Raw genomic sequence first — 16,993 nt, forward strand, 5'->3', positions numbered from 1 at the left:
TGCAGTGTCCTTATTCATCCTTGGCTTTCAGGTGTAAGTGTAGGGACTGCTGAGAATGACTGCCACAGTCCTAGGTGTGGTGAGGGCCCAGTGCCTGCTGTAGTTCCTGGCATACACTGTTTCGCCAGTCTTTATGGACTGATTTCAACAGTCCATTTTTAGAAATCTCTGGAGTAAGTGACATTTTGAAAAATACCCTCCAAATATGTTAAGGTTTTTAAAAATACTATTTTAATTAAAATTATGTTGTCTTATAAATATCTATAAATTTAATAGTAGGACACTCTATTAAGTAAGAAAAATGGCTTTCCAGATAATACGAAAGATGGTGAGAGAAGAGGCATCTTAGTGGTAGTGTTTATATTCTGACACAAAATCTTACAATTCTGACATTTTGACTTTTTGTTTTGTAGATTTGGAATGAGAGGGCATTTGACATTAATTATATCAAGGTCTGTACAACTTTAAAGTCTTTTTATCTTTAAGTTATTAGTGAAAAATTCCTTTATAGTTCCATGGAAATCAGTAGGAGGAACACTGTATTTTTTACAACACAGTGATGTGATTTGCCAGTTGTAACATAAAATTATATAATTCCTTTTAATCCCCCCCAAAATTGCCTTTGTCGATAGAGTTGTGGTGTATTTTTCTATTTAAAAGTTCAATATTTATATAATTATGATAATTGTTATGAAACAACTATATCATTTAGATTTTTAGAACTTCAAGAAATGTATTTTTCTTTTATTGTCATGTATCAAATTTGTAGTATATTATCTCATTCTTGTTTTCTTTGGAATGCCTGTTACATTGGAGGGTGTTGTATTTTTCTATTTGTGATTAGCAAATAGATAGCAACTAATATTTGCAAAGTGTGTTTCTTTTTGAGGTACTTTCCCTAAATGTGTATCTCTCTCTACTTCTTAACTGTCTCCTTTAATGGGTAGCTACTGTTGTTGCTATTTTTTAGGAAAGGAAAATCTGAGAGTAATAACCCTTTCCATCACTGGAAAACAAATGGCAGTTTAACTTTTCAAGTGGAGATATTCTCTGGTTTACTTTATAGTTCTGTTTGTCTTGTTTTATATGTCTTTTCTCTAAGAAATAGAATTTCGTGGTCACATTTTCTTTCAGTTATTTTTTTTTCTTTAAATTGAGTGTCTTATTCTCTTAAGCACGTAATATCCACTAAATTTATTTCGTTTATTTATTCAATCCGTCAGCCAGGAAGCATTTACTCAACACCTAGTTTGTCAGACATTGTATATATGCTTGGAATACAAGGATAAAATGTATGTTTTCTCCCCAAAAGGAGTTCACATTTGGGGGCTGTAGAGTCTCATATGACCAGCTGAAAAATCAGTCATGATTTATTTAGCAGAATAATGCACATAGAGGGCTTGTCAGAAGGTGCAGAGAGGAGGCGATGCCTGCACTTGAGGGTCAGGGAATTCTCTTTAAAGACTAGCTGGCATCTTCAAGCTGGGATGGATAGGCGCTCCACAAGTTGCTAAGGCAGACCATGCCATTGGGAAGACGTAAAGACTGAGAGATCAAGGGGTTTGGGGGCAGAGCAAGTGGAGAAAGATGGATTAGACCAGTAGGGGCACTGAGCCATCAGTAGGCCGGTATGTTTTGGATTAACGGCACGATTTAGTCACTAGCTGTGTGGAGGAGAAGGCGTAGATTGAGAGGATTGACTGCAGCCAGAGCCAGGCAACTCAAAGCTACCTGCAGGGGGCAGGCGTTGCCAGGGGAGGGGTGAGCGCGGCGGTGGGGGTGGGGGGCTGTGGAGGGGCCAGTGGAGCAGTGTAAGACGGAAGCGCAGGGCCGCCCGTGGCAAGCTGGGAGTAGGGTGACTACAGGTCTGATGAGGGCAGCAGGAGGACGGGGCAGAGCCAAGCTAGCGCCCGTATCCCGCGCAGCCCTGTAGTCAGGCAGACCGTGTTGCTGCAGTGAGGAGCGCTCATCTTCCCAAACTTGACATTTCACATTTCTTTTTACATTCCCATAAAGTAGATTATCTTAGTGATAGTGCTTTTTTACCTCTCCACATGGGGCGCATTTCTATTGAGAAATAATGTTGACAGTCTCATCCTGCTTGTTGAATCTGAAGACACTTCAGCTCACTTGGTCGTAAGTCAGCAGCTGAAAACTCATTTTTAACCTTTCCTGTGTTCTGCTTATCTCTCTGAAAGGTGTTAAGAAGAATGCTGAACCATCAAGGTCTCCAGCACGTGAAAATCATAGCAAGTGATAATCTCTGGGAGCCCATTTCTGCTTCTATGCTGCTCGACCCTGAGCTCTTGAAGGTGATTGATGTAATAGGGTAAGGAATGTTTTACTCTGAGAGTGAACAGTTTCTATTGGTTGCTCTGACTATCGACAGCGCCTTTGTTTTTGTCTGCTTCTCCCCTTTTGATTGTATTTGCAGAAGGTTGCTTTCTTGTATTTACTTAACTAAAGCATATAGAAATGATGCTTCATTCCTTTTTTTCTTTGAAAGGTATGTATTTTGGTGTATTTTGGGAATCTTTCTATGACAATGTAATAATGTATTGATGACTTTTGAAATATTGTGTCAGTGTTCAGAAATACAAAACATGATTTTATTTAGATTAAGGGGCAGAGTAGTGTTTACAATTTAGAAATTATGAAGGCAGTGTTGTCTCTCCCTCACCCTAAGTGTTCCTGTCTTGCTCGATTTGGATTCTAACTCAAGGAGCTTATTCTCATGGGGAGACTCTACCATTCCAGAAAGGATTTGTTGTTGTTCAGTCGCTCAGTGGTGTTCGACTTTTTGTGACCCCAGCACACAAAGCCTTTCCTGTCCTTCACTATCTCCCAGGGTTTGATTCAGTGGACATGAGTTGGAGCAGTGATGCCATCCAACCATCTCATCCTCTGTCATCACCTTCTCCTCCCGCCTTCAATCTTTCCCAGCATCAGGGTCTTTTCTAGTGAGTCAGTTCTTCCCATCAGGTGGCCAAAGTATTGGAGTTTCAGCTTCAGCGTCAGTCCTTCCAATGAATATTCAGGACTGATTTCCTGTAGGAGGGACTGGTTGGATCTCCTTGCTGTCCAAGGGACTCTCAAGCACCTTCTCCAACCCTACAGTTCAAAAGGGTCTTTGGTGCTCAGCCTTTCTTACGGTCCAGCTCTCACATCCATACATGACTACTGGAAAATCCATAGCTTAGATTATTTGCTGCCTATTTCTGAAATAGTTAAGAGTTTCAGTTTGTATTGTTTACTATGGGGACCGCTAGCCACAGGTGTTTATGGAACGCTTGAAATGTGGTTAGTCTGAACTGAGGAGTGTTATAAGTATAAAACACACACCAAATTTTAAAGATATATTAATAATAAAAAGGTAAGTTATTAATGATTTTTCATATTGATTACATGTGTTGAATGATAGTATTTTGGGTATATTGGGTTAAACAAAATATATGATTAAAATTTTGTGTTTTAAAAACGTAGCTACTGGAAGATTTAAAATTACTTTGTATAGCTCACATTGTATTCCTATTGGACCAATCCGGTTTAAACTGTCACAGCATTGTGTTTAACCTCTTAGTGAATTTATTGTTGGGGCCTTGGCCCCAATTTCCAGCCTGTGAAGACCTTTGCCCTTTAGCTGGTTGATGTCGGTGCTTCCACTCTGCCTCTGTGGAATGAGTACCTGTTGGTCACCTGTCACCTCCACTGTTTCCACATTCTGTCTGCCGATCCTGATGCTGCAGGACTCCTGGGGACTCGTTGTCACCTGGTTTTGATGGGGGTATTGTCTGTGGGTTTTAATTTCCGTCATCAGGTTGGTCTGTTTGGTTTCAGGAGGAGTATTGTGGGGAGTTTCAGAAACTGGGCTGCTACCACAATCCACCTCATCTATAAGTTCTATTTCTCCTGTAATACACATATGTTTTTCTGATAGGATAAACTTTGGTTTACTTTCAGTGACCTTAATCTTGTCATTTAAAGTTTGAAAAATCATGCCATGAAATAATAGAGACGTTTTGCCTAATTATATGCATTTAAAAATTATATTCTTAAAGAACTTTTACATTATTTTGTTGAACTATAGATCTGGGCATCACAAGAGACCTGGGTTTTAGTATCAGTTCTACCCCTCTTTTCTCAGATCATTTGATAAATCACTCAGGTTTAAAATGTAACAGTTTCTTTATTTTCTGAATGAGAGATATAATACCTATTACTATAGCTTTGAAAGAGATGTTTTTTGGGGTTTTAAAAATAATGCATACTCTTTATAGAAAATTTGGAAACTGTAGAAAACTATAGAGTTGGAACTTACTCATAATCTTAATATCTAGAGATCATTAATAGCATAATAGCATATTATTTTACAAGGTATTATTTTTTATATAAATATTTTTTATTTTTACCAGAGACATACCAGATATACATTTGACTGAGTGATAACTAGATGAGTCTTAAAATTAGCATTTCTTTGAGGTGTCAAAACTGAATATTATGATCATAGAATGAAGTTCTGGGATATAGAATAAGGGTTTCCCAGGTGGTGTTAGTGGTAAATAACTTGCCTACCAGTGCGGGAGACATAAAAGACACGTGTCTGATCCCTGAGTCGGGAAGATCCCCAGGAGGAGGGCATGGCAATCTACTCCAGTATTCTTGCCTGGAGAATCCCACGGACAGAGGAACTGGAAAGGCTATAGTCCACAGGGTCGCAGAGAGTCAGACATGACTTTGAAGTGACTTAGATCAGATCATCAAAATGTTAAAGTTTGTTAAAATTATGTAATTGCATAGAATTGTCAGATTTTCCAATTTGGGATTTATAGTTCCAGAACATGAATTCTTAACCCTGTTAGATGCTAGCTTTCTTTTTGAGTATCTGTTGTGTATTTTTACAATACTGAATAGGTGCCTATTTTCACCTGAGGTCAGTGATTCAATGAAGCCGTGTGGATTCTCATTTTCCTCTGATTCCTTATTTTATATTCTTTATTATATATTCATTTTTCCTTATGAAACCATGGAACACCAGATTGATGTGCCTTATTTCATCTTTACTAGGATAATTAATTCCCAGGTAGGATTTTTTTTTCTTAAAAAGATTCATGACCTAAATGGAATTAAATAACTAAAAACTAAAGTTTGTTGTTTTTCAGTCGCTCAGTCATGTTCAGCTCTCTGTGACCCCATGGACTGCAGCATGCCAGGCTTCCCTGTCCTTCACCATCTCCTGGAGCTTGCTCAAACTCCTCTCCATTGCATCAGTGATGCCATCTAACCATCTCATCCTCTGTCATCCCCTTCTCATGCCTTCAATCTTTCCCAGCATCAGAGTCTTTTCCATTGAGTCAGCTTTTCACATCAGGTGGCCAAAGTATTGGAGCTTCAGCATCTGTCCTTCCAATGAATATTTAGGACTAATTTCCTTTAGGATGGACTGGTTTGGTTTTGCAGTCCAAGGGACTCTCAAGAGTCTTCTCCAACATCACAGTTCAAAAGCATCAATTCTTCAGTGCTCAGCATTTTTATGGTCCAACTCTTATATCTATACATGACTATAGCTTTGACTATACAGACCTTTGTTGGCAAAGTAGTGTCTCTGCTTTTTAATACACTCTTCAGGTTTGTCATAGCTTTTCGTCCAAGGAGCAAGCATCGTTGAATTTCATGGCTGCAGTCACCATCTGCAGTGATTTTGGAGCCCAAGAAAATAAAGTCTGTTACTGTTTCCCCATCTATTTGCCATGAAGTGATGGGACTGGATGCCATGGATCTTTGTTTTTTGAATGTTGAGTTTTAAGCCAACTTTTTCACTCTCCTCTTTCACTTTCATAAAGAGGCTCTTTAATTCTTCTTTGCTTTCTGCCATAAGGGTGGTATCATCTGCATATCTGAGGTTATTGATATTTCTCCTGGCAATCTTGATGCCAGCTTGTGCTTCATTCAGCCTGGCATTTCATGTGATGTACTCTGTATATAAGTGAAATAAGCAGGGTGATAATATACAGTTTGATGTAGTCCTTTCCCAATTTTGAACCAGTCCATTGTTCCATGTCCTGTTCTAACTGTTGCTTCTTGACCTGCATACAGGTTTCTCAGGAGACAGGGAAGGTGGTCTGGTAGTCCCATCTCCTTCAGAATTTTCCAGAGTAAAATAGGTCTTCGCAATCATTCTTTTAATGTTAAGAATACTACTATACCAAACCACAAAGATGAGAATCGTGATATGATTCAATCTCTATTATTTTGCTTGTATTTTTGTTAAATTTTTTGTCAATAGTTGTTGGCTTAAGAAGTATACACTTTTCTCCCTAGAGTTCATGTGCTGTCTAATTCTTACACTGTTAGCCTCTTTTCTATTTTACATTTGAAATTTCTTAATTGTTTTTATATTCAATAATCAGTCACTTCCACAACCATCATTATGACAGTATTTTATTCTTGGAACAATAAATATACACTTTCAGTTGAAATATATATTTCAGTTGACTCCTCTCATATGCTAGAAAAGGGAGAGGTTCACTGCCCTGGGAAGAGTTTCTCTGCCTCTGCATTGTTGATATTTTTTGTTGGATAGTTCTTTGTTGTGGGGACCTGCTATGGGCATTGTAGGGTGTTTAGCTGTGTCTCTGGCCTGTGTGCCCTAGATAATGGTAGCAACTGCTGCCATACCTTCTCCTCCAGACAAAATCACCCAAGTTGAGAACTACCACTGCTCTGGGATAATAACTTCTTATTTTTATTCAAATAAGAGTCCTCTGTGGGTTTTTGTTGGTTTTGTTTTAGTGTTTTTGTTTTTGCCAGGGAATAAATGCCAAGCTGTCTTCCTTTGTATGAAGGGTAGAGCAGGGGAGAAAATACTATTGATACTTTATGTAATAAGCTTATTAGTCTTTTTCTTTTCTTTTTTTAAGATAAAAACATATCTCTTTGTAACAAATGAACTGGGTCTTCCTTGTGATACTTCTCTAGTGGTGGCCTGTGGGCTTCTGTCATTATTGCTTCACAGCATGTGGGTTCCCTGACCAGGAATTGAACCTGCGTCCCTTGCATTGCAAGGCAGATTCTTAACCACTGGGTTGCCAGGGAAGTCTTACTTTTGGTTTTCTTTTTCACTCCTTTCTTTCTACTGTCCAAGCTCACTACATCTCTTGGGAAGTCTAGATCCTGTCTCCACCTCATTCATCTCTTGGAATTTTCTAAGCCTCTTCTGCTGTCTCCATCTGTCGACATCCTTCCCTTCTTGTTACGGTTTCCAGAAAGAAGTCGTCCCTCATCCACTGATGATCTTCCCCCTTTTCTGTGTGTTGCACGTGCATCTCATCCTCAGGGCATCCTGAGACCCAGGGGTGGGAAGCAGATGCTTACATGCAGCCTGACATCCACCTGGAAGATGCCTGTTATTTGAAAGTAGAAAACCTTGGCAAAGACACGTATGTTTGTTCACTCAGTGAAAGTTGTAGTTGCTTAGTTGTGTCTGACTCTGTGACCCCAGGGAATAGTTCATGGAATTCTCCAGGCCAGAATACTGGAGTGGGTAGCCGTTCCCTTCTTCAGGAGATCTTTGCTTCCCAGGGATTGAACCCAGGTCTCCCAGATTGCAGGCAGATTCTTTACTGGCTGAGCCACCAGGAAAGCCCAAGAACACTGGAGTGGGTAGCCTATCCCTTCTCCCGCGAATCTTCCCGACCCAGGAATTGAACCGGGGTCTCCCTGCCTTGCAGGCGGATTCTTTCCCAGCTGAGCTAACCAGGAGGGTATTTACTCAATAAGTAGACATAAGTGCTGTGTTCTGACTTTTTGCATTTCCTCCCCCGCTTTCTTTTCTAGAGCTCATTACCCTGGGACACTTACAGTAAAGGACGCTAGGTTGACTAAGAAGAAGCTGTGGTCTTCTGAAGATTTTAGCACTGTAAACGGTGATGTGGGTGCAGGCTGCTGGGGTCGTATATTGAATCAGAATTACATCAATGGCTACATGACTTCGTAAGTAATTAAAACTTTTAAAGGTTTTTATTTTGAAAAATTTCAAAGCATAATAGGTAGAAAAAAGTACAATGGACTTCCATAGTCTCACAACCTAAATTCAGTGATTATAAGCATTTGCCTTATTTTGTTCGTCTATCCTATACCTAACATGCGTCAGCTCTAGAAAGAAAAGGCAGGAAGCTGCGAACAGGAATAAAGCTTATTTTGGGGTCTGATATATTGTCTCAGATATGGTTAAGTTATTTCCCTGGCCTGGTGATAGCTGTTCATTCTTAGATGCTTTTGTTCCCTTAAAATCAGTTACTACTGAGACCACTTCTACAGGGGCAAGCATTGCATTGTGGGCGGGCTTAGATCACAAAGTTGCTTAGGCCTAAAAGGCTCCTCTTATGTCAAGAGAGTTCTGTGTGGTCCTCTCCCTCTGGGAACCCCTTTCCTGCCTGCTACACCATGACTTGACCCTGGCAGTCAGACTGTTAAGAGTTCTCATTGTAAAACTTTACAGCAGCTGAGTCAGGTCATGAAATTATGTCATGCAACTGGGCCATTAAGAAGGCTGACTGTCAAAAAGAAAGTAGGTATAGATAAAGTCTTTATCTGTGTTTGACTCACGTTTGTGCCATATGTGGTACTGGTAGGTCGTGACTCTTTTTCTGGTTATACAGTTGTGCAGTAAAAATTGTACACCTCATATACATTTGTATTTTTTATTATATGATTCACTATTAAAATGATTGCATCCATCACTTGATTTTTCAAAATATGGGTGAACTTAGGCAACTTAAATTTTCTTGTTTTGGGTGGTAATTTTACCACTTACATATATTTGTATAAACTTTGCTAAGGTCTTTTATACTATAGGCTTCTAGACATTTACATTTTTATTACAAGCTGCTTTGGTGTTTCTCTTTTACCAAACAATCTTTTAGAACCATCGCTTGGAATTTGGTGGCTAGTTACTATCAGCAGTTGCCATATGGGCGTTGTGGACTGATGACTGCCCAGGAGCCATGGAGCGGGCACTACGTAGTAGAAGCTCCTATCTGGGTATCAGGTATGGTTCAGATTCTATCTCTTACTCTCTGACTTTCTTTCTGAGAGACAAAGCAGAAAACACCTAGAGGGAGTTACAGAAATATTGTGTATGTGTGTGTGCACGTGCATGTGTGTGCACACACACGTTAGTTTTAAGTGTATCTCTGTTTTAGCAAGATTTGTCATAGTGTTTTATAAGACTCTTTCGGTAACTAAGCTACTCTCTGTATTCCATTCTTGATTATTCTAAGACCAGGCTCTTCTTCACAGCTGATGTATTTTTCACAGAGATTTGTAGTCATGACATTATTCTAAACTCAGGTTGTTTTTTAATAAATATGAAAATGCTAAGTTTTGAATTTGCATATCCTGATTGGTTAACTCCTTAAATGTTGAAATAGTTGGTCCCACATTATTTCAATGAACTAATGTACTTTTATAATTTTGTCACTGTTTCTTGGGGGGTTAATTTTGTCACTTCCCAAAATGAGACAAGGAGTCTCACTCAGTACATTTCTAGGACAAGCTATGGAGGTGCCCAATAAATAAGTATTGTGAAAATAAACTTGTTTAAAACCATAAAGCTTAGTTTTTGAAGTATTTTATTAACTTTTTGAAAACCATATTCTTTGTAGGTATATTAAGGTGGTTTAAATAGAGATCAACAAAAACTGGGAGGAGATAACTTTATTTACTGCTGGAATAAAGCACTTTTTCAGTAGTCTTGAACTGACAGAGTGTGGTTTATTTATTTTTTACCAGTCATTCTAAGAATATTCCCATAGTTACACCATTTAACTAGGCTAATTACTCAAAAGTTGAAACATGATGCTGGCAAATATTTTTTCCAAAATAGAAATTAGCTGTTAGACTCAGTCATACTTGGGAAAGTTTTCCTTTTAACCTTCTCGGTTCTTTGGTCAATCTAATAATGGACAAAAGACAGATCACCAGGAAAAAAAAAAAAAAAACACATTTAATTTACACATTTAATTTTGTACGTAAAAATATGGGACTCAAGTTTGCAGTCAGGCAATTGAGGCTTTATAAATGCCATCCTAAGCCAAGGAATGAGATAGGGACCTGGAGCTTCACAGGGGAAGAAGACCATTCATAGGAAGAGAAGAACAGATATTTGCTCTGCCATGCAGACAAGTCTTTCAGATAAAAAGTTATTGCTGGTAATAGCTGTCTTTCTGGGCTGGGTCTTCTGTCTAGATTCTTTCAGGCAGTTGAAGGAGAGAGAAATTTTTCTTTAGTCTTCTGGGTCTTGATTGCCAGCAGTTCAAAATAACACACGTGCTAAAGTGGGACATTCTGGGCGGCGTATTCTGTTCTCTTTTCAAGTAAGTAATAGCTTTTTGTTTCTGGAAGAGTCCTGTTGTCGCCACTGTAATGTCATTTGGGTCTCTCTCTGCTTTTCTATAGCTCATACCACTCAGTTTACTCAGCCAGGTTGGTATTACCTGAAGACAGTCGGCCGTTTAGAGAGAGGAGGAAGCTATGTAGCTCTGACGGATGGCTTAGGTAACCTCACCATCATCGTTGAAACTATGGTAATTCTTTGTTGTTTTTATTGGATTAATTCACTTTGTTAGTATTGGAGGAAAAAAGCATAAAACGTAACTGAACACCTTAAAAAAATAAAGGAGCTTTTCTTTTCCGTGTAGGATCCCAGGACTGGGATGACCAGTCTGTGGCTTGACCCGGTCACTCTCCGGGCTGAGGGTCCACCTGTGCAAACCTTCTCTTCCTTTCAGATTCCTCCCAGGGGTGAAGGACCCAACTTCATGCCTTTTTTCCCCATTCTACCCAGCTACATGGAAATCTTTCTTGCAGCTTTGGTTGTAAAGAAATTCTGCCAGTTCTTCAAGTAGCTGAAGGGAAAGGGCTTGCTGCTGCTGCTGCTAAGTCACTTCAGTTGTGTCCGACTCTGTGTGACCCCATAGACGGCAGCTCACTAGGCTCCTCTGTCCCTGGGATTCTCCAGGCAAGAGTACTGGAGTGGGTTGCCATTGCCTTCTCCGGAAAGGGCATGAGAAATACTGATATTTGGCTTCTCTCCCACAGGTATTGTCGCCTTCACCTGGGAACTGGGAGGGAGGGAGTCCTGTGTTCTTGGCTGTTTCTACTTGGCCTGGAGTTTCTGTCAGTCCATCCCGAGAGGGATAGGGAGGGATGGCTTGTGGTTTAAATGCCATATACTCTTGATGCTCATACTGAGTTTTAGTAGATTTTCTTGAATATTTCTGCATTTGTAGTGTGCCCTTAGGATCATTTCCAGACTTTAGCATTATTATTATTTAAATAATTTTCACCAGTTTCGTTGGGAGCATATTTATGGAGCTCTTCACACTGACATTCTAGAAGCAGATCTCTCCTTTACTCATTAGATATGGTTTCCTTCAGTTCTTTGAACATTTTTAAATACCTGATTTAATGTCTTTGTCTAGGAACTATAATATCTAATAGGTAATGACTAGGCTTTCTCAGACATAGTTTCTGTCAACTGCTTTTATATCTGTATATGGGCCATTCTTTCCTGTTTGTTTGCAAATATCATAATGATTTGTTGAAAGCTAGACACGTTACATAAAATAATCTGGACACTCTGGACATCAGATTCTTTCTCCTCTCTAGCGTTTGTGGTTATTGCTTTTTGTCATGGTTGCTGCTGCTCATTTGCTTTGTGATTTTCCTGAACAGTTTCTGTAGTTGAATCTCTGCTCAGTTTTCTTATCAGTCAGATCATGATGGTTCAGCTGGCCTCATGTTTGGAGCTAGCCAGTGTCCCAGCCTTTGCTGACGGGCCCTGTGTGTGTAACGGGGGCGCGCTTCAATGCCCAGGCGGGCCATTTACAGCTCTGCCTTAGCTCTTACTTCCTGTCTGAGCCAAGCTCCCAGGGAGGCTTGAATTTCCCAGTAAAGCCATCTGGGGCTACAGTTTTCTTTGTGGGAAAGCTGTTAACTATAATTTCATCTTCCTTTACAGATAAAGGGGTATTTGGTTTGTCCACATCTTCTTAGTGAGCTTTGGGTTTTTGTGTCTTCACACAAATTTGTCCATTTCATTTACGTTGTTAAATTTCTCAGCACAAAGTTACTGCTGTTATTCCCCACTGTTCTTTTAATATATGTATCTACTTTGTGTTAATGTCACCTCTCTTAATGTTCATAAGTGCAGTTTGTATTTTCTTTCTTATCCTAGTTTCCTGATGAGTCTGGCTAGAAGTTTATTCAGTTCTATTAATCTTCTCAAAGAGTCAGCTTTTGGTTTCTCAATTATACACTTTTGTTTTTCTGGTTTTGTTTGATTTATCCTTTCATCTCTATTATTTTCTTTCCTCTGCTTACTTTGTCTTTTTAAATTGAATTAAAAGTTTTACTGAAATATAACTGATTTACAATATTGTATTAGTTTCAGGTACACAGCATAATGATTCAGTATTTTTATAGGCTGTGCTCCCTTTAAAATTAATGCAATATAATGTCTATATTTCTCTGTGCTGTACAGTATACCCTTGTTGATTATCTGTTTTATACATAGTAGTTTCCATCTCTGAATCCCATACCCTGTGCTTACTTGGTTTTAATTTGCTCTTCTTTTGCTAGTATCTTAAGCTAAAGTTTCTGTTTTAGTGGCTTCCCACAAATCCTGATGTGTTGCATTTTTATTTTTGTAAGTTCAAAATTCTTTCTCGTTTCCCCTTTTATTTTTTTCTTTGAGACAAAGATTATTTAGAAATTTGTTATTTAGTTTCTAAATATTTGGGGATTTTTTCAGACATTTTTGTTATTCATTTCTGACTTAATTCTGTTGTGGTCAGAGAATAGACTCTGTGGGACTTGAATCTTTTTGAATTTATGGAGACTTCTATTGTGGCTAAGAATGTGGTATACTTTGGTAAATGTTCCTTGTACACATGAAAAGAATACATATTCTGCAGTTATGGATGAAGTGATCTATAGATATTAATCCAGGCAAATTGTTTGATAGTTTTGTTAAATCACCTGTATCTTTGTTGATATTCTGTCTAGTTGTGTATCAGTTATTGAGGGGAGGTATTAAAATCTCTAATTACAATTTAAAAATTTCCCACAAAACCTGGCCCAGAACCTTATACTGTTAAGTCCTCTGTGATTGTTAAATCTTGTAAAGTAGGAATGATGTCACAGACTTCTTTCGATCCACACCACAGTAATGATGGCTTCCCTGGTGGCTCAGATGGCAAAGTGTCTGCCTGCAATGCAGGAGACCTGGGTTCGATCCCTCGGTTGGGAAGATCCCCTAGAGAAGGAAATGGCGATCTACTCCAGTACTCTTGCCTGGAAAATCCCATGGATAGAGGCGCCTGGTAGGTTATGGTACATGGGGTCGCAAAGAGTCGAACATGACTGAGTGACTTCACTTTCCTTTTTCCCTTTACTTTATGGTAATGATTATTTTGAAAAAGTGATGTTGACAATGAGATTTGTTGTATATATTTATCTGACTGCAGTTGTGCATTTAAAGGTTATACTTGGGTGAGATGCCTTCTCAGTGAAAACATCCCAAGCATTTCTTGTTTTTGGATGTATATCACTTAAAAAACAGAGCGTAAGTTTAATCTGGGTGTGCCATCAGATGACCCTGGAATTCAAAGTCTGACTCAGTCAAGATGCCATTGAGTTTTATTTTGAGTAGGTATATACAGTGTTGTTGTTGGTCAGTTGCTCAGTCGTGTCCGACTCTTTGTGACCCCGTGGACTACAGCATGCCACGCTTCCCTGTCCTTCACTATCTGCTGGAGCTTGCTCAAACTCATGTCCATCGAGTCGGTGATGCCATCAACCATCTCGTCCTCTGTTCTCCCCTTCTCCTCCTGCCTTCAGTCTTTCCCAGCATCAGGGTCTTCTCTAATGAGTCGGCTCTTTGCATTAGGTAGCTAAAGTATTGGAGCTTCAGCTTCAGCATCAGTCCTTCCGGTGAATATTCTGGACTGATTTCCTTTAGGATGGACTGGTTGGATCTTCTGCGATCCAAGGGACTCTCAAGAGGCTTCTCCAACACCACAGTTCAGAAACATCAATTCTTCAGTGCTCAGCCTTCTTTATGGTCCAACTCTCATACCCATACATGACTACCGGAAAAACCATGGCTTTGACTAGATGGACCTTTGTCGACAAAGTAATGTCTCCTTTTAATATGCTGTCTGGATTGGTCATAGCTTTTCTTGCAAGGAGCAAGTGTCTTTTAATTTCCTGGCTGAAGTCACCGTCTGCAGTGATTTTGGAGCCCCCCAAAATAAAGTCTGTCACTGTTTCTATTGTTTCCCTGTCTATTTGCCATGAAGTGATGGGACCAGATGCCATGATCTTAGTTTTCTGAACATTGAGTTTTAAGCTAACTTTTTCATTCTCCTCTTTCACTTTCATCAAGAGGCTCTTTAGTTTTTCTTTGCTTTCTGCCATAAGGGTGATGTCATCTGCATATCTGAGGTTATTGGTATTTCTCCCGGCAATCTTGATTCCAGCTTGTGCTTCATCCAGCTCAGCGTTTCTCAAGATATACTCTGCATATAAGTTAAAGAAGCACAGTGACAATATGCAGCCTTGACATACACCTTTCCCAATTTTGAACCAGTCTGTTGTCCCATGTCTGGTTCTGTTGCTTCTTGACCTGCCTACAGATTTTTCAGGAGGCAGGTAATGTGGTCTGGTATTCCCATCTCTCGATGAATTTTCCACACTTTGTTGTGGTTCACATAGTCAAAGGCTTTAGTGTAGTCAATGAAGGAGAAGTAGATGTTTTTCTGGAATTCTCTTGCTTTCTTGATGATAAAATGGATGTTGGCAATTTGACCTCAGATTCCTCTTCTTTTCTAAATCCAGCTTGAACATCTGGAAGTTCACGGTTCATGTACTGTTGAAGCCTGGCTTGGAGAATTTTGAGCATTACTTTGCTAGTGTGTGAAATGAGTGCAATTGTGTGGTAGTTTGAATACTCTTTGGCAATACCTATCTTTGGTATTGGAATGAAAACTGACCTTTTCCAGTCCTGTGGCCACTGCTGAGTTTTCCAAATTTACTGGCATATTGAGTGCAGCACTTTCACAGCATCAGTTTTAGGATTTGAAATAGCTCAACTGGAATTCTATCACCTCCACTAGCTTTGTTCATAGTGATGCTTCCTAAGGCCTACTTGATTTCTCACTCCAAGATATCTGGCTCTAGGTGAGTGATCACACCATCGTGGTTATCTGGGTCATGAAGATCTTTTCTGTATAGTTCTTCTGTGTATTTTTGCCACCTCTTCTTAATATCTTCTGCTTCTGTCCTTTATTGTGCCCATCTTTGCATGGAATGTTCCCTTGGTATCTCTAATTTTCTTGAAGAGATCTCTAGTCTTTCCCCTTCTAATGTTTTCTTTTGTTTCTTTGCAATTGATCGCTGAGGAAGGCTTTCCCTTCTCTCTTTGCTGTTCTTTGAAACTCTGCATTCAGATGGCAATACCCTTCCTTTTCCCCTTTGCCTATAGCTTCTCTTCTTTTCTCAGTTACTTGTAAGGCCTCCTCAGACAACCATTTTGACTTTTTGCATTTCTTTTTCTTGGGGGTGGTTTTGATCATCACCTCCTGTATAGTGTTATGAACCTTTGTCCATATTTCTTCAGGCACTCTGTCTATCAGATCTAATTTTTGAATCTATTTGTCACTTCTGCTGTATAATCTTAAGGAATTTGATTTAGGTCATACATGAATGGTTCAATGGTTTACCCTGCTGCAATAAGCAGTTCATGATCTGAGCCAGAGTCAGCTCCTGGTCTTGTTTTGGCTGACTGTATAGAACTTCTCCATCTTAAGCTACAAAGAATATAATCAGTCTGATTTCAGTGTTGACCATATGGTGATGTCCATGTGTAGAGTCATCTCTTGTGTTGTTGGAAGAAGGTGTTTGCCATGACCAGTGCATTCTCTTTGCAAAACTCTATTAGCCTTTGCCCTGCTTCATTCTGTACTCCAAGGCCAAATTTGCCTGTTACTCTAGTATCTCTTAATTTCCTACTTTTGTAGTCCAGTCCCCTGTGATGAAAAGGACATCTTTTTTTGGTGTTAGTTCTTAGTTCTGGAAGGTCTGGTAGGTCTTCATAGAACTGTTCAATTTCAGCTTCTTCAGCATTAGTGGTTGGGGTTTAGACTTGGATTACTGTGGTATTGAATAGTTTGCCTTGGAAATGAACAGACATTTCACATTGTGGATGTGACTAGTGATGGAAGAAAAGTCTGATGTTTTAAAGAACAGTATTGCATAGGCACACACAATAGACATTCAACAAAGGTTTTGTTAGAAAAAGTCTTTAAAAATTTGAAATACACTCTTTTTTTTTCCTTGCTTTATTTTATTTATTTTTTTCATTTATTTTTCTTAGTTGGAGGCTAATTACTTTACAATATTGTAGTGGTTTTTGCCATACATTGACATGAATCCGCCATGAATTTACATGTGTTCCCCATCCCGATCCCCCCTCCCACCTCCCTCTCCATCCCATCCTTCTGGGTCATCCCAGTGCACCAACCCCGAGCACCTGTCTCATGCATCCAGCCCGGGCTGGCGATCTGTTTCACCCTTGATAGTATACGTGTTTTGCTCTTTGTCACCTAGTGTGTGTCACTTCTGTTAATCTGGGTGCAGTAAATGACTTTCTCTTTAAAATGTCCTATGTCTCATCTAAATAACTTACATGATTTTTTTTCTCCTTAGAGTCATAAACATTCCAAGTGTATACGACCACTTCTTCCCTATTTCAATGTGTCACATCAGTTTGCTACGTTCGATCTTAAGGGTTCTTTTGTAAGTAAATAAGTGGAACTTTTATTTTGGTTTTGATTTGAGAATTTATATATTTTATCATGACCTAGGACGTTTTAAGTGAAATATTGTAAGCTATTAAGAGTTTGCATACGCATCGTTAAATGCCTTGGTGTGT

At 39.3% G+C, this 16,993-nt stretch overlaps 1 protein-coding gene across 2 annotated transcripts in view; it reads left to right on the forward strand.

Annotated features, from left to right (window-relative positions):
- The window catches only part of GALC (galactosylceramidase), a 51,324-nt gene that overhangs the window by 19,512 nt on the left and 14,819 nt on the right, over nt 1–16,993 (forward strand). For both annotated transcript variants that reach the window (XM_061156492.1, XM_061156493.1), the window contains exons 6-11: nt 414–452; nt 2,199–2,329; nt 7,834–7,989; nt 8,922–9,046; nt 10,456–10,583; nt 16,768–16,857. In XM_061156492.1, the coding sequence (XP_061012475.1) occupies nt 414–452; nt 2,199–2,329; nt 7,834–7,989; nt 8,922–9,046; nt 10,456–10,583; nt 16,768–16,857 (669 nt within the window). The remainder of the gene's footprint in view (nt 1–413; nt 453–2,198; nt 2,330–7,833; nt 7,990–8,921; nt 9,047–10,455; nt 10,584–16,767; nt 16,858–16,993) is intronic.

Source organism: Dama dama, chromosome 12 (assembly GCF_033118175.1).
Source record: "Dama dama isolate Ldn47 chromosome 12, ASM3311817v1, whole genome shotgun sequence".
In the NCBI taxonomy this organism is placed as follows: Eukaryota; Metazoa; Chordata; class Mammalia; order Artiodactyla; family Cervidae; genus Dama; species Dama dama.